At 35.7% G+C, this 21538-nt stretch overlaps 1 protein-coding gene across 1 annotated transcript; it reads right to left on the bottom strand.

The window, feature by feature from the left end:
* Positions 1-838: 838 nt before the first annotated feature.
* LOC118764382 (histone-lysine N-methyltransferase SETMAR-like) lies at positions 839-1787 on the bottom strand. Its single transcript, XM_036505148.1, has 2 exons — positions 1452-1787; positions 839-1150 (listed from the first exon to the last, which is right to left on the bottom strand). Exons 1-2 carry the CDS (start codon positions 1785-1787, stop codon positions 839-841), a joined length of 648 nt encoding a protein of 215 aa, XP_036361041.1.
* Positions 1788-21538: the final 19751 nt, after the last annotated feature.

Here is a 21538-nt window from a genome sequence, read left to right as displayed (position 1 = left end):
GATGGGTTCGTCTTTTTCGTGTTGCCGTAATTTGTTCTATAGGTATCACTTTTGCCGTGTGCTATTTTTTATAAGTAGGAGAGGGTAATTTTGCTTGAGCAGAAATCCCTTGAGTTCTATAAGTCGTGTGCGTCTGGTATTTGGATCATCTACTATAGTACAAATTTTCCTGGCTAGACAGTACGGGATGTTGCGTTTTGTGTGTGTTGGGTTCACCTCTTACAGATACCAGGCGTCATCCGCGATACAACAGTTTCATCGTAGGATCTACGTAAGGAATTCTTCGGTACACGTTTAATATGTTTGAAAAGGATTGATTAGGAAGACTAAATAAAGTGCTAAATAATGCTTACAGTACTCTCTGTGTTCCCTATCAATCATTCAATTTATGTATGTGTATATATATATTTCAAAAACGTGCAAAATATCCCTACTCACTAAGCAGGCTCCGGCGGTGTTGCCGGGTATTCTAACCAGTGAAAGATAAATATCATTTAATATATGCAAGATTTAAATTTTCATGCTGTGAATCACAAGCTGGTCGGACAAGCTTCTGTAGCATGTCTGTGTGTGTGTGTATGTATGTATGTATGTATGTATGTATGTATGTATGTATGTATGTATGTATGTATGTATGTATGTGTGTGTGTGCGTATGTATGTATGTATGTATGTGTGTGTGTGTGTGTGTGTATGTATGTATGTATGTATGTATGTATGTATGTATGTATGTATGTATTAGGTTGTCTCACATGAAATGTCGCATTTGAAAAAGCAAACATTAAAATTGTTTTTTACGTTTTAGAATATTATTTATTTTATCAAAATACAATCCTTGTTCATTTATGACCTTCATCCGAACATTCCTCTAAGGCATATATTCCATCTTCAAAGAGTTTGTCATCTTTTATACTGGCAAACTGTTCGAATACTACAATTATCTCTTCTTTATTTAAGAATGTTTTATTGCGTATAGCAAGCTCGAAGTATTTAAATATGTGATAATCAGTAGGAGAGATATCAGGAGAATAAGGAAGATGTGCCAAAATTTCATAATTCCGTCTTTGCAGCTTGTGGACCGTACGTTGCGAAGTGTGAGACCGTGCATTATCATGAAGCAAAATTGGGCCATCTCTATTCAGTAATCTGGGCTAATTTTTTTAAAAAACTTTTCATGCATGCAATCAATTTTCTGACAATAGGATGTTACTGTTACAGTTTTTCCTTGTTGCAAAAGTGAATAATGAAAAACTCCGCTTTGTTGACCACCATACGGTGACCATCAACTTTTTAGGGTGCAATGGTGGTTTTGGGTAGTGTTTTGGTGACTCTCCTGCATCTAACCAGTCCTGTCCTCCTGCTGTTATCAAAGAGTATCCATTTCTCATCACATGTAATGAGTTGATACAAAAATGGTTCTCTTTCCAACCGAGAAATCAAGATGGAACAAACTGTAATGCGTCTGTTTCTTTGAATCTCATTAAGTTGATGGGGAACAAACTTATCCATCATTTTGACTTTTCCAATTTTCTTCAAGTGTCGCGAAGCAGTTGCAGGAGATGTCTGGAGGTCTGATCCGATTTTTCGGACTGTTCTCGGATTTCGTTTAACCAAAGCATTCAATTTATCATGCCGAATAACTGATTTTGGTCTCCTTCTTGGTTCATTTTGAAGGCTTTCATTTTCTGAACGAAATCTTTGGAACCATCTCTGACCAGTTCTAATGCCAACAGAATAGTTACCAAAAATTCCGCTTGATGTTTCGTAGAGGTTCGGTGGCAGGGTCATCCAACTTGTATTCGTACAAGAAAATCACTCGCTATTGTCAACATTGTCATAAGAGCTGTGGGTAGCAGTTTTGAATAATAGTATTGTCGAGAAAGAAAAACAACCAGGAGTAAACACAAGCACACATAAAAACTCATTAAAAATTCATTTATAGATGACTCATAAGAATTCCATTTAAAATATATTTCATATGAGACAACCTTATATATATATATATATATTATATATATATATATATATATATATATATATAAACGTATCGTAAATGTACAAACGAACGGGAAACAGCCACAGGATGGCAAGTCGAAAAACATAAAGTGAATGCACTGACGAGCGGAAAACAGACACAGAAGATCTCCGGCCCCTCATTAGTTATCGGCCAGAGGGTCAAAACGCAATTTCGTCCCGCTATCAATAATATTGATTCCCTTCTGGTGGCGACCGGCAAGAACTGCCGGGAAATGGGACCGAAACACAACAGAACGAGAACGGACAGACAATAAAGGGAAAAAAATGCAATACAGAAGTGAACATACGAAAAAGTCCGTTCGTTGGCGGACGAAATAATAGACAAACAAGATATAACGTTAGGGCTAGACGAAGATGAAAGTAGGAGTAACGCTAAGATGGAAATCCTAAAGAATTAGAAGCATAAGGACAACAGACAGTGGAACAGGTTGAAGTGGATGGGTGAAATTTATAGAAAAACAAAAGACGAAAACAGATGTATGAACAAGTAAGTGTATTAGTTTGAAATCTACAAGTTTTTTTCATTCTCTCTTTTATTTTCTCTTATTCCATTCTGTTGAAGAGCATAGGCTCGAAACGTACAAGACTTTTTCACTTTTCCCGAGCCCCAAACTAATACACTTGCTTGTTGTTCATAAACCTGTCTTCGTCTTTTGTTTTTCTTTAAAATTTTTACTATATATTATACGCTCACGTGGTTCCCCCACCACCCCAAGTTTGATCATGACTGAACTTCCTTCTCTTTGGACTTGCATATCTGAACCACTTCCCAGACTTTCAGCACCTCTCCTCATCCACATACCAGTACTCCACCCGGATTACCACTGGATCTACTGACTCTACCTTCACAGATTTCACTGGATTTTTGGGAGCTGATATATGTATATATATATAATATATATATATATATATATATATATATATATATTATATATATATATATAATTATATATATATATATACTGTTGTGTCTGGGGAGAGTCATTCTCTTTTAGTACCTTATTATTTAACACACTCACCGGTGAGTGTGTTAAATAATAAGGTACTAAAAGAGAATGACTCTCCCCAGACACAACAGAATATGCTTCAACACACGAACTCATATAAAGAATCTTGCAAACCAAATCCAAAAACGAAATATATATTATATATATATATATATATATATATATATATATATATATATATATATATATATATATATATATATATATATATATGTATGTATGTATGTATGTATCTATGTATGTATGTATGTGTGTGTGCGTGTGTACGTGCATGCTTATTTGTAAACTGTATATGAGTGTATGCTTTTGGGGATTATGATTATATATGTATAAGTGTATATTTCAAAAACAAATCACATTACACATTCATCATTCTTAATCTACAATCACGCTTTGTCTTTCGCATCACACCCCAATTCAACAACTACACACCTCTACCCTCAACGACATGCCCACTGATGAAAACCTCGCACTACTGCTCTCAATTAATTAATAATTAATCCCGCCGGAACCACTTTCCAACAGTTATTTCTAGTTATATTTACGTATTTACAAATAGACTTATTTTCGTCTTTATAGATATTCATATATCTTGTCATAGTCATTTATCCGTCTGTTCATATATATTCATGTCTATTTATATATTCATATGTCTATTCACATATTTAACCATCTTCTAAATTAATTAGAGTTGACAATTTGGCGTTCATCCACACCACCGCCACCCAGCATGTACCAAGAGCTCATTACCCGCCATTTGATTTCCATTCTCAAGTACATCTATTGGTTATCCAAGCATTCACTCATCAATAATACCTCCGCGCGTCACATGGCTCAGCGATTCTCGTCTCAAAACCTAGACAATCACCTATTTATGCAACCACATATACAACGTACAACTCTACCTTTCTCATCACATCAAATAATTCTTCATCTGCACTAATCTTAAAAACCGTTATCCCCGATCAATCACTAACATCTTCTGGTTCATTCATCACTCCGTATTTACTCAAAATTATACACATATAGTTAGTTGCTTCTAAAATATACTACGGACTGAGGAATCACAAGTTGAAATTGACAGCCAGTGCGATACTTTGATCACATTATTCCTAAATACATACATACATACATATATACATACATGCACACACACACACACACACACACACACACACACACACGCTCAGTTAGACCCTCACACATGGTTTCACACTACCCATCTAAAATTTACACATGTACTGGAGTTGAACTCGCGGTACACACGTTCCAAAGGGTTGTGTGGTAACGCAGTGGAAATAGCGTGTGTATGTATGTATGTATGTATGTACGTACGTATGTATGTGTGTATGTTTGTATGTGTATGCGTGTGTAAGGGTGTGTGTGTGTGTGTGTGTGTCTGTGTGCCTAACAAATAGTAGTCATTTACTGAGTAATACATCGGAATTAAATTTGAATTTTTATTACAAATTGGAAATCATTAATATTGATTTATATTTCTATTTTTTTTCCTGGGTCGGTACTGTCTACCTTGTCTACCTAAACAAAATGCTTCCGATTCTATACAAATCTATCTATCTATCTATCTATCTATCTATCTATCTATCTATCTATCTATCTATCTATCTATCTATCTATCTATCTATCAATCTATCTATCTATCTATCGGCCTGTCTGTCTGTATGTATGACTGTCGGTCTGTTTCAGCAGCATTTTGATGAATAGTTAGTTTAATACGATTATATCATGAAAAAATTCCGCTATCATCAGGTGATTTGTTAACAGGTGGGAAGAGAAAGTTTAAACCGACCCGCTTTTAAAGATATTAGCAATGTATATATATATATATATATATATATATATATATATATATTATATATATATATATATATATATATATATATATATATATATATATATATATATATATATATATAATATATATATATATATATATACATATATATATATATATATACACACACACACACACACACATATATATATATATATATAATATATATATATATATATATATATATATATATATATATATATATGAAAAAACAAGTCAAAAATAGAAAATGCTAAGATGATTTTATAGTGAATCTTTCAGTACCGGTTTCGGTCATTTTGAGACCTTTTCAACTGTAACGATTAAATAATTAAATTTTGAAAGATTTAGAAAAATTAGAAGAAAGGTTTTTTTAAAGGAATACTTCCATAGTAGTGTTCAGATATATGTGGCATTCTGCCTTTCTCTGACTCCCTTGTTTGCACTTGTGTATTCGAGGTCGTTGTGAGTTCTTGAGGGGGTGGGAGTGGGAAAATCTGGGCTGGTCAGTGGCGACCGGCAGTCGCTGCGTAGGCGTTATACTTAAAGACATTAGTGGGGGTAGAAGGTGGAGAAGTAGAAGAAGAAGAAGAAGATGACGGTGCCGATGATGACGACGATGAAGAAGAAGAAGGAGAAGGAGAAGATGACGATGATGATGGTGGTGATGACGATGACGACGATGATGATGATAACGATGATGATGAAGAAGAAGAAGAAGAAGAGGGAGAAGAAGAAAAAAAACAGAGAAGGGAGAATATGAATGGGTGAAGATATGGCTGTTTTGGGGCGATTAGTAATGGATTCTATGGAATGTAATATTTGTGTGTGTATATATATTTCTTTTATTCTTAGTTGAGCTATATTAATTGTTTGTCGTAGACCCGTTAAGAAGTGGCCTGTATTTTATAATAAAGAGATTTTCTTTACTTATTCGTTGTCTCGAGGTTGTATCGTCCCTAAATTGGTAGAGGGGGAAAATTCTGAAGTTTGGTGTTTTTTTGTTGGCGCAAGTATCTATGTGTTGGCTAAAAGCTATTTTTCTGTTTTGGGGAATTTTTATCTGGGATCTGTGCAGGGCCATTCGTTTACGCAAACCATTTTTTGTTTGGCCTATGTACTGCTCTTGACACCCGGAGCAGGTTAGTGAGTATATTAGGTTCTCCGAAGCACATGTGAAGTTGCTTTTCACTGTAAACCGTTGTCCCTGTTTGAAGGAGAACTCAGAACCCTCGATTAGATAGTCGCATATCCCGCAATTGGGTCTTCCACATTTTTTTACTGTCGGCTTCTGTGTTGAAGAGTGAATTCGGGCTTGTGTTAGAAGACTTTTCATGGATCTAGGCTGTCTTTTGCTTTTTATGATCGTGTGTGTTTGGAGGATTGTGTTCATTCTGTGGTCTTTTTTAGGAGGGGTATGTTGTGGAGGATGGTGCCGAAGGCTTCGTTATTGAGAGGGTTGTGTGTGGAGATGTATGGTAAGGCTTTTGGTTGTAAGTTTTTCTTTGATTTGGGATGTCTCAGTTCCTTGATGTTAAGTTGAAGGGCACGTTGAATGGACTTGTCAATAAGTGAAGGTGGATAGTTCCTGGTGATAAGGGTATCTTTTAGTTCTTGTAGTCGTGTGTCTCTGGTGTTTGCGTTAGAGACTATAGTGCATATCCTTTTTGCTAGATTGAAGGGGATATTCATCCTGGTGTGTCTGGGGTGGCATGAATTGAATGGAAGATATTGCTTAGAGTCTGTAGGTTTATAGTATATGTCTGTTTCTATTATATTATTAGCTTTCTTAATGAGGATATCGAGGAAGGGAAGTTGTTGCTGGCTATATTCCATCGTGAATTGGATGTTTACGTCCAGCCCGTTTAAAATTTCCTGGAATTCTATGAGTTTTTCTATATTTTTATGCCAAAGAATGAAACAGTCATCTAGATATCTCTTCCAGTTGTTTTCTATGTAGATGGAGAAAGGGCTACCATATCTTTCTAGAACCTTACGATATAGACTGATCTCTAGGTATCCTATGACTAGGTTGGCAAAGGAGGGGCCATTCGTGTACCCATCGCAGTCCCCGATTTTTGTCGGTGAAGTTGTCATTGAAGGCGAAGAAGTTATTTTCCAGGATGAATTTAACCCCTTCTATCACGAATTCTTTTTTGATGCGGTGTGGTAGTTCGTTGGCGTGATTCTCTAGCCAGAATTGGATTGCCTCTAGTCCTAGGTTGTGGGGGATATTGGAGTAGAGGTTGACTACATCGAAGGATACCAGTATGGTGTTTTGGTTTATAGTATTCGGTAGGTGATTGAGCATATCTAAGTCGTCCCTTATATAGCTTTTGACATGTTTGAGGAGTGGTTTTAACAGGGTGTCTAAAAAGTTACTGAGGCGGTGGGTTTCGCATGCGGGACCTGCTATTATGGGTCTCAATTTGAGGTCATTAGGATTAGGGACTTTAATTATTTTGTCTGTGGCTATCTTGCATGCGTTGCTTATATATATATATATATAAGAAAACGGCGGTAGTCAGAATTTTGGATAATTCTTTATTAGCGCCTTCGTCCCGTTCATGGAGACTCTTCAGATATAAGGTTTACAAATTTTTTTTTGTCTTTTATACACATCGAAAAGATGATGTTGTTTTGTTTTGTTTGGAAAAGGAGAAAGAAAAAATAGGAAAAAAGGGAGGAGAGAAAGATAAAGAAGAGAGAAAAAGAAGAAAGCTGAAGGAAAGAACTCCTCAGTGTTCGCTGAGTATATAACAAATTATAGAAATGCAAAATGGAATATATGAGAAAATTTATTGCTTACAACGTTCGTTTCGATCCATCCTGCATCGATCCCTCGCGGGTGGGATGCAGTACAACTGGTTGTGGTGCATCCCTCAGAACAGAGCTGTCTTGTCAGGTGATGTTATAAGTGGCATCTCGTTAAATAAACCCTGTTTCGCTCGGTTTTAATACAGCATGTTGTTAGTAATAGTAGGTTTAAGCCGTTTGGTCATTAACAACAAGCTGTATTCTAACCGGGCAAAACCAGGCTTATTTAACGAAATATTCATTATTACATCACCTGACCAAACACTTCTACTCTGAGGGATGCCCTACAAACAGTAGTGCAGTATTGCACCCGCGCGGAATGGATGCAGAATGGGTTGAAACGATCGTTGTGAGCAATCAACTTTCTCGTATATTCCATTTTCCGTCTGTCATTTGTTATATACATACATATTTACGTTCGTTTATATATATACAGGCAAATATTCACTCAACAGAAACAGATAAATTACTTCACTCTATTAATTATTTAAATTAGATGAATTTAGAAGCTAACAAATAAAAAGTTAAAACTAAGAAAATAAATTAAAATAGAGAAATCGATACTCAGTGGTTTGAGCATCGGGTTTACAATCGTCAAGTTGCGAGTTCGATTCCCGGACTGGGCTGTGTTGTGTTTTTGAGCAAGACACTTTATTTCCCGTTGTTTCAGTTCACTTGGCTGTAGAAGCGAATTGCGACATCACTAGTGTCAAGCTGTATCGGTTTTTGCCTTTCCCGCCATTGCTGGCACGGAGAGGGGACACTGGTATGCATGGGTGACTGCTGGTCTCCCACAAACAGCTTTGATCAAACTTGTGCCTCGGAGGGTAACTTTTTGGGTGTAATTCCATGGTCAATCATGATCAAAGGGGGTTTTCACCCCCATTTAACCTACCTTAGGCACAAGGCCTAAATAAAGTAAATAAATAATACTTGATGAAACAAGACGAGCAACAGGAAAAAGGAAACCAAGAAAGTTACTGGATGTATTATTATCTGATAATCAATTACATAAACTTGGACATGTAGAGTTATATCCATGAATATGAATGTGTGTATTCTACGCGTATATACATTAAATAAATGAGTGTAGGCAGTCAAATTAAGCTGGGGTTGTCTAGTTTTGTGAAAATAACAACTTTCAGTATTTGAATAAACATTTACCAAAGTGTCATCGTTTTACATCCTTGTGTATAGGAACTTATCGGAATTCCGAAGGTTTCATGAAGGATGCACTTTTGAGTCGTAGAGAAGTTACACCTATTCCCATTTATTTTTGTCTCAGCATCTATTTTTCCAGTTAAGTGGCAACTAACTTCTTTCTGATATTTTAATATAACAAAATGTTTGTAACTAATTTTTTTAAAATTTAATTTGAAACTGTTCATTCTTTTTTTTTTTTTTTTTTTTTAGTTTATGTAGTTTGAAAGGGGCTGATGGCAGAATCGTTGAAATTGTTGAACAAATATTTTGCGGAATTTGTCCCGGCTCTTTAAGTTCGTGGGTCCGAATCCCACTGAAGTCATCTTTCTCTTCCACCAATCCGAGGTCGGTAAAGTGAAATACAAATCAAATACTGGAGACCGATGGTGTCGACAAGTCCCCTTCCCTGAAAAATTGCTGGCCTTGTGTTTCAATTAGAGAGTAAGAGACTATTCTGTAGCATATCCAACATTTTAACATTTATTTACATTAAATGACTGTATATTTCACAACTCGGGATTTAAAAAAAAAAGTGATTATTTTTTAACGAGAATTTGAAAAAATGTTGTTTAGTTTAATGATTAAGAAAAGATAGTTCTTATGACTTTTCAGATCTCCATAACTGAAAGGGTGGGATGAAAGAAATTCTTCTCAAACCGGAGACCTGGACCATATGCCTACATTATAGCGAACTTCTCTAAAGGCACCAGCAGGTTTGATGGTGGTATTAAACTGGGCGATGGCTTGTCTACTTTCCAACAATAAATACAGTACTCTGCCGGTTTCCACATAGTTTTCACCGACCAAATTTTACTCCGAAAGTTTTGTTCGACACAAGAATATGTTAGAGGACATTTGTTGTAGGTGATGCACAGAAGGTAATGTTTCTGAAACCGTGTAGTTACGAAGTGAACCTCCTAACCACACAGCCATACCTAAATCTTTATATATTTTTAGTTTTCTAGATTATTTTAACCACCATGCCGGAGTCCAACATTTAAATGTGTGTGTGTGTGTGTGTGTAAAATTGAAATGGATATTAAAATTTATACATTTATTAATGGAATACAAGACTATAATTGCTGAGTACACTTTATCAAATTGAACCTTACTTTCCCAGCTTCAGTATATAACCCTTCCTTCTGTTGTAGTTTTGAGCTCTAATTTTCTATAATACCTGTGCCAACCAGATGTCAGCAGAATTAACCTCTTTAAGCTCCTTTCCACAACATATCTACCAACCAGACGTTGGTAGAATCAATCCTGTAGTCTCCGTTTCCACGTGTCCGTCAACCAACTGTTAGTAGAGATAATCCTTCTACCCCCTCGTTTCCACAACATCAATGTCAACCAGATGGCAGTAGAGTTAATGCATAGATTCCGTCACTGTCGTTGTTCACGTTTCTAAAACTTGAGTGAATGAGCTTCTATCATTATAACAGTTATTGCTCATACATTTGTAGCAGTAAACGTTGTTATCAATATTACTGCTGTTGCCGCTGCTGCTGTTTTCGTAGCAGCGATGAAAATTATTATTGTTCGCTTGTTACACTTACAGCTGATGTTTTTGTAGTTGCTATTACTTCTGTTGCAGCTGTTAGTGTTTGTGAGATTGTTGCTATTTAATTACAGATGACCACCGCAAGCATTTCTATTCTGCACTAATTTTTCTTTTGTTCCAGACAATTTTGTTGCTGTTAAAAGCCACAGATACTAAAGAACTTACGAAGATATTTCTTTACCTGTGAGCCATCTAAAGACAGAGAAACCAATTTGCACTCTTCTCACACAAACAGAAAAGGGCAATGAAAGGTCTTTTAATAATCTTCTACAAAGCGATAATGAAAACTTTTTATCTTATCTCTTCTGGCAATTCGTCGTCGTCGTCGTTGTTGTTGTTGTTGTTGTTGTTGTTCTTCTTCTTCTTCTTCTTCTTTCTGCTGCTGCCGCTGCCGCTGCTGCTACTACTACTACTACTACTACTACTACTACTACTACTACTACTACTACTACTACTACTACTACTACTACTACTTTAGAAAGAGAGAAAAAGTTCCACCTTGCACAGTTTTGTGAACTAATTAAACTAAAAGTAAAGAGTTCAGTGACATACTTTCTGAAATCATCAAATAATGATCCTTTCTGTTATAGGCACAAGGCTGGAAAATTTGGGAAAGGGGTTAGTCGATTGCATCGACCCCTCACAGCTCAAATGGTACTTATTTTATTGATCATGTAATGATGAAAGGCAAAGTCGACCTCTCTGGAATTTGAGCTCAGAACGTAAAGAACCAGAAGAAATGCCGCGCTAAACATTTTGGCTGACGACGACGACGTAAAGCCCTGACGTAGTAGCAGGCAAGTGGCTCTCATGGCTTGGGATCTTAACTGATTGGAGGTGTTATCATGCAAATTGTTTTGTCTTGGTATAAAAGATGGGCTACAGCAAAATTAAATGAGTGTCATTGTCATCAAGTGAACGATATTTCGACATCTTGTGTCTTCAACAGGTTCAAAAAATAATTTTGTCAATCTACTTCATTTTGGTTAATATTTATAGGATTGAGGTAACTCCTCCAGAAGATATAGAAGCAAAAAAAAAAAAACAAAAAAACAAAGAGAGAAGAGTGTCATTGTCATCATTTTGCTTGTCAGTTTTAAAATAATTTCTGTGTCACATCTGAGTCCAATTTTGTGGTGAAACCAAATTTGTGAATCCAGAGTTACGAATCCAAGTTTGTGGAATCAAGTTGGTAAAGCTAGGCTTCTGAGTCCGAATTTCTGAATTATATATGTTTTACCTTTCTAAATATGTTGACTGTACGTCTAGTGTAGCATGAATTTATTTTGTTCGTATATATTTGTTTTGTGTGTAGGCTGATTGTGTATGCTGACATTTAATTGTTAATAATATTTTTTAAAAAAATTCATGGTATGTTGTTGTTTTGGATTGACCCCATCATTGTTGGTTGTGTAATTTCGTGTTATGGCCACCAGGTCGTAACAAATAATAATAATAATAATAATAATAATAATAATAATACACATCCTTAGAAAAACCCCAACAATTTAAATGCCAGTGTTGTATTACATGGAGATATTTCGCTACTACCCCTACCACTTCTTTTCCTCAAGCTTTCAGTTATACTGTAACATCTCTTATCCGCCGCTTACCCTAGGATGCTGGGTGTGTCTCGGCAAGTGATTGCAGCAAACATGCAGATTAAAAGTAAACAGCAACAACAACAACAATAATAATAACTGATGTTGACAAAGCCCTTACCCATCAGTAGTTTGTGTCTTCTGGCTTAAAATCAGAGACAGAAGGGGTTATTATAGCTATCCAAATTCAATGCCTACATACAAGAAGCTACTAGACCATCTTAAATAAACGACAGTAGCCCAACATAACGTGTATGTAAGCAACAAAATCAAACCATCGATCATGTTGTCTCCATGTGCAGCCTTCTTGCGCCTACATAGTATCTTAACAGGCATGATAGAGCAGCACTGTATATTCACTGGGTAATTTACATAGACTTGGACCTACACCATGATAAAGTTATGTCGGCAATGGCCGTCTGTTATACAAATTGTTCTACAAAAGTGACAAGTAACACATGGAACCAGAAGTTGACAACGTCACTGACGTCTCTGATAAGGACCCTTGTACTGCTTATTCCCAAATATTGCGGAACTAGTGTATGGATAGATGCAGGCCTGTCGTCAGACTTTAGTGCCTGAGAATGCTTAAAAAAAAAAAAATCACTGGGTAGGCACTAATTTGTATTAATGCTAAAGGGGAGTTTTGAAATAAGTATACCACTATAAATCTGAGAATGCACTGTTGAATAGTTAGAGGGCAGTGCCATCCGGCGCACTCCCTTAGCAATGGGCATGGATAGATGTATTGCAGACAGTTTGGGCTTGCTTCGTTTTCTGTTTTAAAGATAGCACACATACGACGCCATATGATCTTGCTTTCTCGATAAAGATCTCAATGCATCTAGCAGGGCCGTCTCTAAATCTTCCTTGGATTGAACATGAGAATCCCCCTCCCCACTCGTGGTCTTAGCAAAGCCCTGGTTAATTACCCTTTTGCTCTCGCACGCCCATTTGTTGCTGTTCATTTGCAGTTTTTTTGCTTAAACTTCCCAGTTCTTCATGATATTCTTCTTTAATGTGTATTTTCAGTAAATATAACAACCAAGTTTTCTACTCTGTATCATCAATCACATGCTCTTTGCTTTCATGTCTTCAGGGAACAGTTCCAGAATTACTCTGTGGCCTTTGGTGTGTCAAAAGGACTTGAAAGCCCATTTTGACGCTCCCTGATCACAGGTCACCTGTCATTAAACCTACTTCCATCACTATCATATACTACAACATAAAAGTCACTACTAACCATGGATCTGCATCGTATCCATTGTGCCTTATTGTGACTCTTGTATTTCTTTGACCCATGCACAGGGGTACAAATGTACAGTCAGAAATATGTCTGATAATTTCAACCGGTATTTTGACTGCGTTTTTAGTTTTAAAGGTACAGCAAATAATGCCATAGCTTTTGCCTTTCTCAAATGAGATTATTTCTCCCGATATGCCTTAGTGACGTATTGTATTACTTGATGTGAGAGAAAATCTAATCCACTTTAACCTTTCATGATCATTTTGTTCTTCGCTTTCTCCTGGTTTATTTCCTGCGACAAAGAAATGCTCTTAAGACTTTGCTTGTATCATAGAACCAACAATTATATTTTTTCATTTCGTATTAAAGGAAGGTAGGTTTTCACGCTGCTGTTTTCTGAACGGACGGCAATATCTGGAACCTTGTAAGAGTTACTATAATTAATTTTGTTGCAGTTGTAATGGCTATCTTCCAAACAAGTAATTTGAGTATTTGGGACATTTTCTTTTATTAATTGTTTACTATACTGTTTCATATGTTTCTTCCTCTGCTCGTTTAATTATACGTTTTGATTATATTTTGTTTATTTAGCCATTGTAGTATTGTGTCGAGTGGAATAATTATGCGTAGTAGCCATTTTGGATGTGAAATATTATGTGTGAAAATTAAATTTCGTGAAACAAACTTTCTATTTTAGTTGACTACCCTCAGGTATCGAGGACAACTTCTCTTTAGGCAACTATAGTTCTTTCTAAAAGCGAAACAAAGATAAATTTATTTGGTAATTCTTGAATAAAACATATTTTGAAGGGAAAAATCAAAATAATCTATTCACAGTACGAGACTCAATAATAATAGTGAAATAATATATAACATACAGAAAGTAGCACTACTAGGCACCGCACACAATATAATGAAAATAACAGCACCAAAGCAAACCACAGCACATACCGAAGGTACAAAAAGTTGCGCTTGGTAGTATAACATAAAGAAGACTACAATATAATGATAATGATAATAATAATAATAATAATAATAATAATAATAATAATAATAATAATAATAATAATAGAATAAAAGAATTAGACCAAAGCCAAACTTACAAATACTTAGGAATCCATGAACTAGATAAGACACAACACACACAAATGAAAGAGAAAATAAAAAAAGAATATTATAGACGAGTTAGATCAATACTAAACACAGAGCTCAATGCTAAAAACAAGATAATAGGTATCAACACTTTAGCTGTCCCAGTTATAAGTTACAGCTACAATATCCTTAACTGGACACGAAATGAACTGACCAAAATAGATAGGAAAACAAGAAAAATAATGACAGGATCTAGGATGCATCACCCAAAATCTGACATAGAAAGACTATATATACAACGTATAGAAGGTGGTAGAGGCCTTATACAGCTGGAAAACTACTATAAAATAACCACCATAGGACTGCAAAAATATCTACTTCAGAAGGAAGGAAAACTGATCCAGATAGCGGCAAAACACGAGCAAAACAAAAAACTGTTCTCAGTATTTAAGGAAGCTGACAAATACAAACAAGAAATCATACCACCTAATAAACATGAAGAAGAAGAAAATGAAGAAACAACAAAAGCTATAAAACAAATGAAATCCAAACTAAAAATAGAACAGCAACGAACCATGATAAAACGATGGCAAGAAAAGCCCCTTCATGGTAAATACTGGACTAAAGTAAATGCAAAAGAAATAGACAAAGAAAAATCCCAGCAATGGTTGAGAAGCTCAGGACTCAAAGCAGAAACAGAGGGATTTTTAATTGCAGCACAAGACCAAAGCCTCCCCACCAGAATTACCAAAACATGTAATGAAAGAAATATTACAAGTAACTGCAGAATATGTGGGGATGGACAAGAAACAATAAATCATATTATCTCTAGCTGCCCAATCCTGGCTAAGAAGGAATATATTCACAGACATGACAGAGTTGGAACCTACATACATTGGAAGCTATGCCAACATTATGGAAAACCACAGAAAAAGATGGTATAGGCACACACCAGAAAGGTCACAGAAAACGAGAAAGCAACCATACTCTGGGATATGCCGATACACACAGATAGAGAAATTAAAGCCAACAGACCAGATATAGTTGTCAGAGACCATGAAGAAAAAAAATGCTTTCTAATTGATGTATCAATACCGGCTGATGACAACGTGTCTCTAAAAGAAATGGAGAAACTCTCAAAATACAAAGACCTGGAAATGGAGGTAACTAGAATGTGGAATCTAAAAACAGAAACAATTCCTATCATAGTAGGTGCATTAGGCATGATAAAAAATATTCAGACAAATACATAACAAAACACCAGGACTTACAACACATATAACATACAGAAAATTGCACTACTAGGCACTGCACACATCCTACGCAGAACACTTTCCATACAATAACCATCAGAGCACCACAACAAATCACAGCACATACCCAAGGCACACAGAGCTGCGCTCGGTAGTGAAGTGAAAGCACGCTATAAAAATAAAACTACTGAATAATAATAATAGTAAATAATAATAATAATAATATTCAACATCCTTAAAGAACCCCTACAGAGACCTTTTGAGCGGGATGGGCTACTCGGCCTGAAGAAAATTGTAACTGGGCCCCACCTGCAAGGTCATGTGCTGTTTATCTTGATTTGAGATATATGAGATTACTACGTCGCGCACATATGATTGTGATGCATGTGCCTGGTGTACCCTTATCAGACGGGTAGTCGTGATGGATATACTGGGCTTCGTATATTTTACCCAAGTGTCATTTTGATGGCATGCGCTGCTCTCTCACTCAATAATAATAATAATAATAATAATAATAATAATAATAATAATAATAATAATAATAATAATAATAATAAATAAACTACTAATGGAAAACCTGAAATTATTTGCTGAAAGTGAGAATGTTTTGGTCCAGGTTGTTAGAGATGTGAGTGGTGAGATACATCTTGAATTTGAAATAGATAAACGTGCGATGCTAGTAATAAGAAGAGGAAAAATATTCAAGTCAGAAGGGATTAAACTCCCAGCTAAAATATCAATCGGAGCAGTGAATGAGAGTGAGTTACAAATACCTAAGTGTATATTGTTGGCAGATAGAATTCTCTGTCAAGAAATGAAAGAAAAAGTGAAAAATGGATATCTCAGGAAAGTATAAAAAAGGTGCTAAGCTTAAAACTGAATGGAGGGAAAAGCACTTTTGCAGTAAATACATGGGCGGTGTCTCGTGGGATATTCTGCTGCTTTTCTGAACTGTGCTAAGGAAGAACTAAGAGGCATAGACTGTAAAACCAGAAAGACGGTGTCCATATATAGTTCGCTACATCCCAATAACAGTGTTGGTTGGTTATACCTATTACGAAAGGAGGGGGAAGAGGACTGATACCAATAGAAGGCTGTGTAAAGATGGCAAAACGTGACATGGAAGAATGTGAGAAAAAACGCAGAAAGACTGATTTTAGCTGCAGGAAGAGAGGAGAAATAAGATGGATATTGCAATGGAATACAAGAAAAGAAGAAAACAGGAACGAGAAAGAAACATTTATGAAAAAGAACTGCACGGTCAGCATTCCGAACAAACACAGGATGTCGCAGCAGAGAGTCTTGGTTATGGCTGAAAAATGAAGAACTTATGAAAGAAACGAAAGGACTTATAATGGCTGCCCAAAGCCAATCATTGCGGACGAATATGATGAAGGCAAAAATAGACAAAACCATGAGAAGCGTTAAGTGCAGAGTTTGTAATGAGAAAGAAGAATCCGTTATGCATATATCCTGTAGTGCTTTGGCACAGAAGGAGTATAGACGCAGACCTGATTGTGTGGCTAAAGCATTACACTGGGACATATGACAGCAAAGGGGATTTGAAGCGGAAAGAAAATAGTACGAACGCCAAGAAGAGAGTGTAACAGAGAACGATCCTTTAAAATCTTAAAGGATTTTATTGTACAGACTGATCACGAACTTCAAATAAGACGACCAGATACTATCGTTCTGGACAAGGAGAAAAAGAGTGCCTCATCATAGCTGTGGCTATATCTGTGGACATGAATGTAGCAGTTAAAGGAAAAAAGAAAATAAGAAAATTCCAGGATTTGGCTAGGGAAAAGCGAAGACTGTGGAGAGTTTCTACAAAAGTACTCCCAGTTATTATAGGTGCCCTATAGCAACTTGGAAGTTTCCTTATAGAGAGTGCTGTAACTACGAGAGTTGCATTAATTTAAAAATCCTGCTGTATTGTGAACAGCAAAGGTTGTAGGAAAGGACCTCAATATCTAAGGAAACCGGTTGTGACTCGGTATCGAGGATGTTGATTCGAGGATAATGTACACATTCGTGTATACCATGAATAATAATCTAATAATAATTCTATTTGTTCCTCCGTTAGTTGTTTACTCAGCCCGTCTGTAACGCTTTCACTTGATTAGTTGAAGGGAGAGAGACGGGTCCATAACGTGAGGTAAGGGGAACGTCATATTTATTACGTGGTTTAAAAAGTTAGTTGAAGGTAGTAATATAGAGGAGAGTTAGAAATATAATTTTAGCAGAGGGGTGATGTTCTGATGGTGAGGTTAAAGAAAAGGAGAGAGAGAGATGATGATGATGGTGGTGGTGGTGGTAGTGGTGGTAGAGGTAGTGGTGGTAGAGGTGGTGGTGGTGGTAGTGGTGGAGATGTGGTGGTGATTGGATAGTGAAAAGCGTTTTTTTTTTTTAATTGGGCTAAGTTTTTTCTATGTCACCTATCACTTAACGGTTGCTTATAAGTGCAATTATCGATCGTCTGCTCACTTGAATATTGATATTTGCTTATAAAATATAGATGATAGCCGATGTAAGTTTATAATAGAAAAAAGGAATCGAATAGGCAATGACGCAAAGAGAAGCAGGGGGTCGAAACAATAGAACAAGTATGGGAGCATCAGCGAGTAGAAGGAAAAAAATGAATCAAAGAGTACAGAGTGAGTATTTACAATATATAAAGGAACACAATCAAGTTAGGATATAAGATGTAAATCAGAAAGAACGAGCAAAAAAAAGACAAAAACCTGTAAACGTAAGGTTGGACGTTACATTAGTGGCATGAATATTCTCTGTAATCATTGTGAAGCTCTTAGATTTATAAATGAACCTCTGAGATGATGGGAAATTCATGCTCCTTCAAATATAGCATTATCCAGAAGAACTGGAAGGTGTTTTTAAATGAAAAGTATGCAGAATATACAATTTGTAAAGGAACAGTAATTTTTATGTCTCTATATAAACTTAAAACCATCGAAAAAATTTCGCTTTTATCGTGGAATTTCCACGGGTACTGTTAGTTGAAGACTAATTGGATAAAAGCCAAGGTAAACAAGGACCAAGTATATTCCCAATATAGGTTGTATAAATCAAAAGAGGGAAGTGTTACTCATATAGTAAGTGAATGTAGCATGCAGGTACAGAATGAATACAAGAAAAATACAATGACAACCTAGGGAGAGTAATCTACTGGGGGGTATGTAGAAAGCTAGGATTTAACCATACTAATAAATGGTATGAATATAAACCTAGTAAAATACTAGAAATTAAGAAATAAAGATGTTGTGGGATTTTAACATTCAGACGGACAGAGTAATAGAATCTAGAAAGCTTGATTTAGTAGTAATAGACAAAGAGAATAGAAAGTGCCAGATAAGTGACTTTACAGTGCCAAATTATGAGGAAGTCAATATCAGAAAATAGTACGACTCCAGAAATTAGTGTTATTAGGGACAGCTAGAATACTTAGAAGGATTCTTGCATCTAAAGTTACTTGTAGTCCGATGTTAGGAATTTTTCTTTTCCAATAGTTTAATCTGTTGAGTGATATGAATGATAATAATAATAATAATAATAATAATATATATATAATAATATTAATAATTAATAATATTAATATAATATTAATAATAATAATAATAATATAATAATAATAATAATAATAATAATAATATTAATAATAATAATATTAATAATAATATTAATAATAATAATATATAATAATAATAATATAATAATAATAATAATAATAAGATAATGATAATGATATTAATAATAATAATAATAATATAATAATAATAATAATAATAATAATAATAATAATATAATAATAATAATATCATAATAAATGCCCTGATGCAGTACCAGGCAGTGGCTCTCATGGCTTCTGATCTTAACTGATTGGAAGTGTTATCATGTACATTGTTTTGTCTTGGTATAAAAGATGGGCTACAGCAAATATTCTGCTCAATACCACAGATTTGCTTGTCAGTTGTTTGACCATAACCAGTTGAGCATGTCCCTTAGTGGCTGACGATATGTGCATCTCTGATCACGAGCAGAAGTAGTGGGGGAGCATCATGGCCATGTGTTGAGAGGATTCTTTGGGGCTTGAATAATTCACCTCTGGAAACATGGGTGGTTCTTTCAACATCCTTAAACAACCCTTATTCAGGGACCTTTTGAGCGGGATGGCTACTCACCTGAAGAAAGTTCTAACTGGGCCCCACCTGCAAGGTCATGTGCTGTTTATCTTGATATGAGATCACCATGTCGCGCACATATGGTTGTGATGCATGTGCCTGGTGTACCTTTATCAGACGGGTAGTCATGATGGGTATATTGGGCTTCGTATATTTTACCCCAGTGTCACTTTGATGGCATGCACTGCTCTCTCACTCAATAATAATAATAATAATAATAATAATAATAATAATAATAATAAGAAGAAGAGAAGAAGAAGAAGAAGAAGAAGAAAATGCAGACTACCAAAACTTATAAGAACAAGAATGGGAAGACACTACAATAGCAGACCTAAGAATGACTCTCACGAAGGCTCATAAGTGGAAATACCTTGGTAATGATAGGGTGCCAAATTTCTGGCTTGCCTCGCTCCCGTGCACACACTTATTTTATTTATTTACTTCTTTATTTTTTATTTAATGAAGGTGAAGATAGTGCCAATTATTGTTGGGTCCTTGGGAACAGTACCAGAAGGCATCAAGGGGAAATAATGGAAACAAAGAATAGAGTTCCTAGTAGAACTGTTAAAAAAAGTTTTGACTCCTGGGCACGGCCAGAATAATGAAAAGAACGGGTAGCAGGGTACCGTAGGCTGCAGGTAGCAAGCTTTCGACCTCGAAAGGATGAAAGGCAAAGTAGATCTCGGCCGGCTCCAGTACTCAACTGGTACTTATTTAATCGACCCCGAAAGGAATGAAAGGTAAGGTAATTATCTCTTTATTTACCACAATGGCGTCGGATGATGATGATGAGGAGGTAAGGAAGTAAATGACACAGTTATGGGAGGCGTTCAAATTTTACAGAAGTAGGTTCTCGATGGAGTAGATTGTGAATGTTTTGATAACATTTAGAAAAATAATAACATATATCTATTGTAAATAGATATACAAAAGAGAAATTTGTGTTATTTAATTTCGTTTTAAAGTAATACCTTTTCTTTTGGAAAATTAATATTCATTTCATCATTTTGTATAAACACCAAGAAATTTGATAACAGTTCAGCTATAATTATTATTGTATGCGTGCCCTGTTTCCTGATATTACTCGTGTTGGCAGAAGTATGTTTTCGAAGTGACTTATTATATGACAAATAAGTCTAGTTAGAGAATAATTAGCCAAGCTAGATACAGATTATTGTCATAATGAGTGGGAAAAATATCAGCGTGAAGATTATACCAAATGTAATTGGTTGTTTTTGTTAAGGAACGAATGATGTTGAAAAAAGAAGATAAGAAGATAAAAGAGATTGGAGCCTACATATACAGACTTACCTCAACTAACGTCGGTAATAAGTTCCTACGCAAGCAACTTAATTCGGAAAACGACGTAACACGAAAAATTATTTAAAAAAATTTACGTTGTGAGTTCAAATTCCGCTGAGGTCGACTTTGCCTTTCATCCTTTCTGGGTAGATAAATAAAGAACCAGTTTCGCACTAGGGTCGATGTAATCGACTTAATCCCTTCGTCTGTCCTTGTTTGTCCCCTCTATGTTTAGCCCCTTGTGGGCAGTAAAGAAATATATATATATATCTGTTTTAATAAATGGTTTGTCCATATTTTCATATGTATTTCATTTTACTTTTCACGTCAGCGCTGGCTTTTACGTGATCGTTTTTGAAATTTTTATGCTTTTGAATATGTTCAGCG

Source organism: Octopus sinensis, linkage group LG8, assembly GCF_006345805.1.
Source record: "Octopus sinensis linkage group LG8, ASM634580v1, whole genome shotgun sequence".
In the NCBI taxonomy this organism is placed as follows: Eukaryota; Metazoa; Mollusca; class Cephalopoda; order Octopoda; family Octopodidae; genus Octopus; species Octopus sinensis.
The sequence above is the reverse complement of the archived record's forward strand: the minus strand, read 5'-3'. Positions and strand labels throughout refer to the sequence as shown.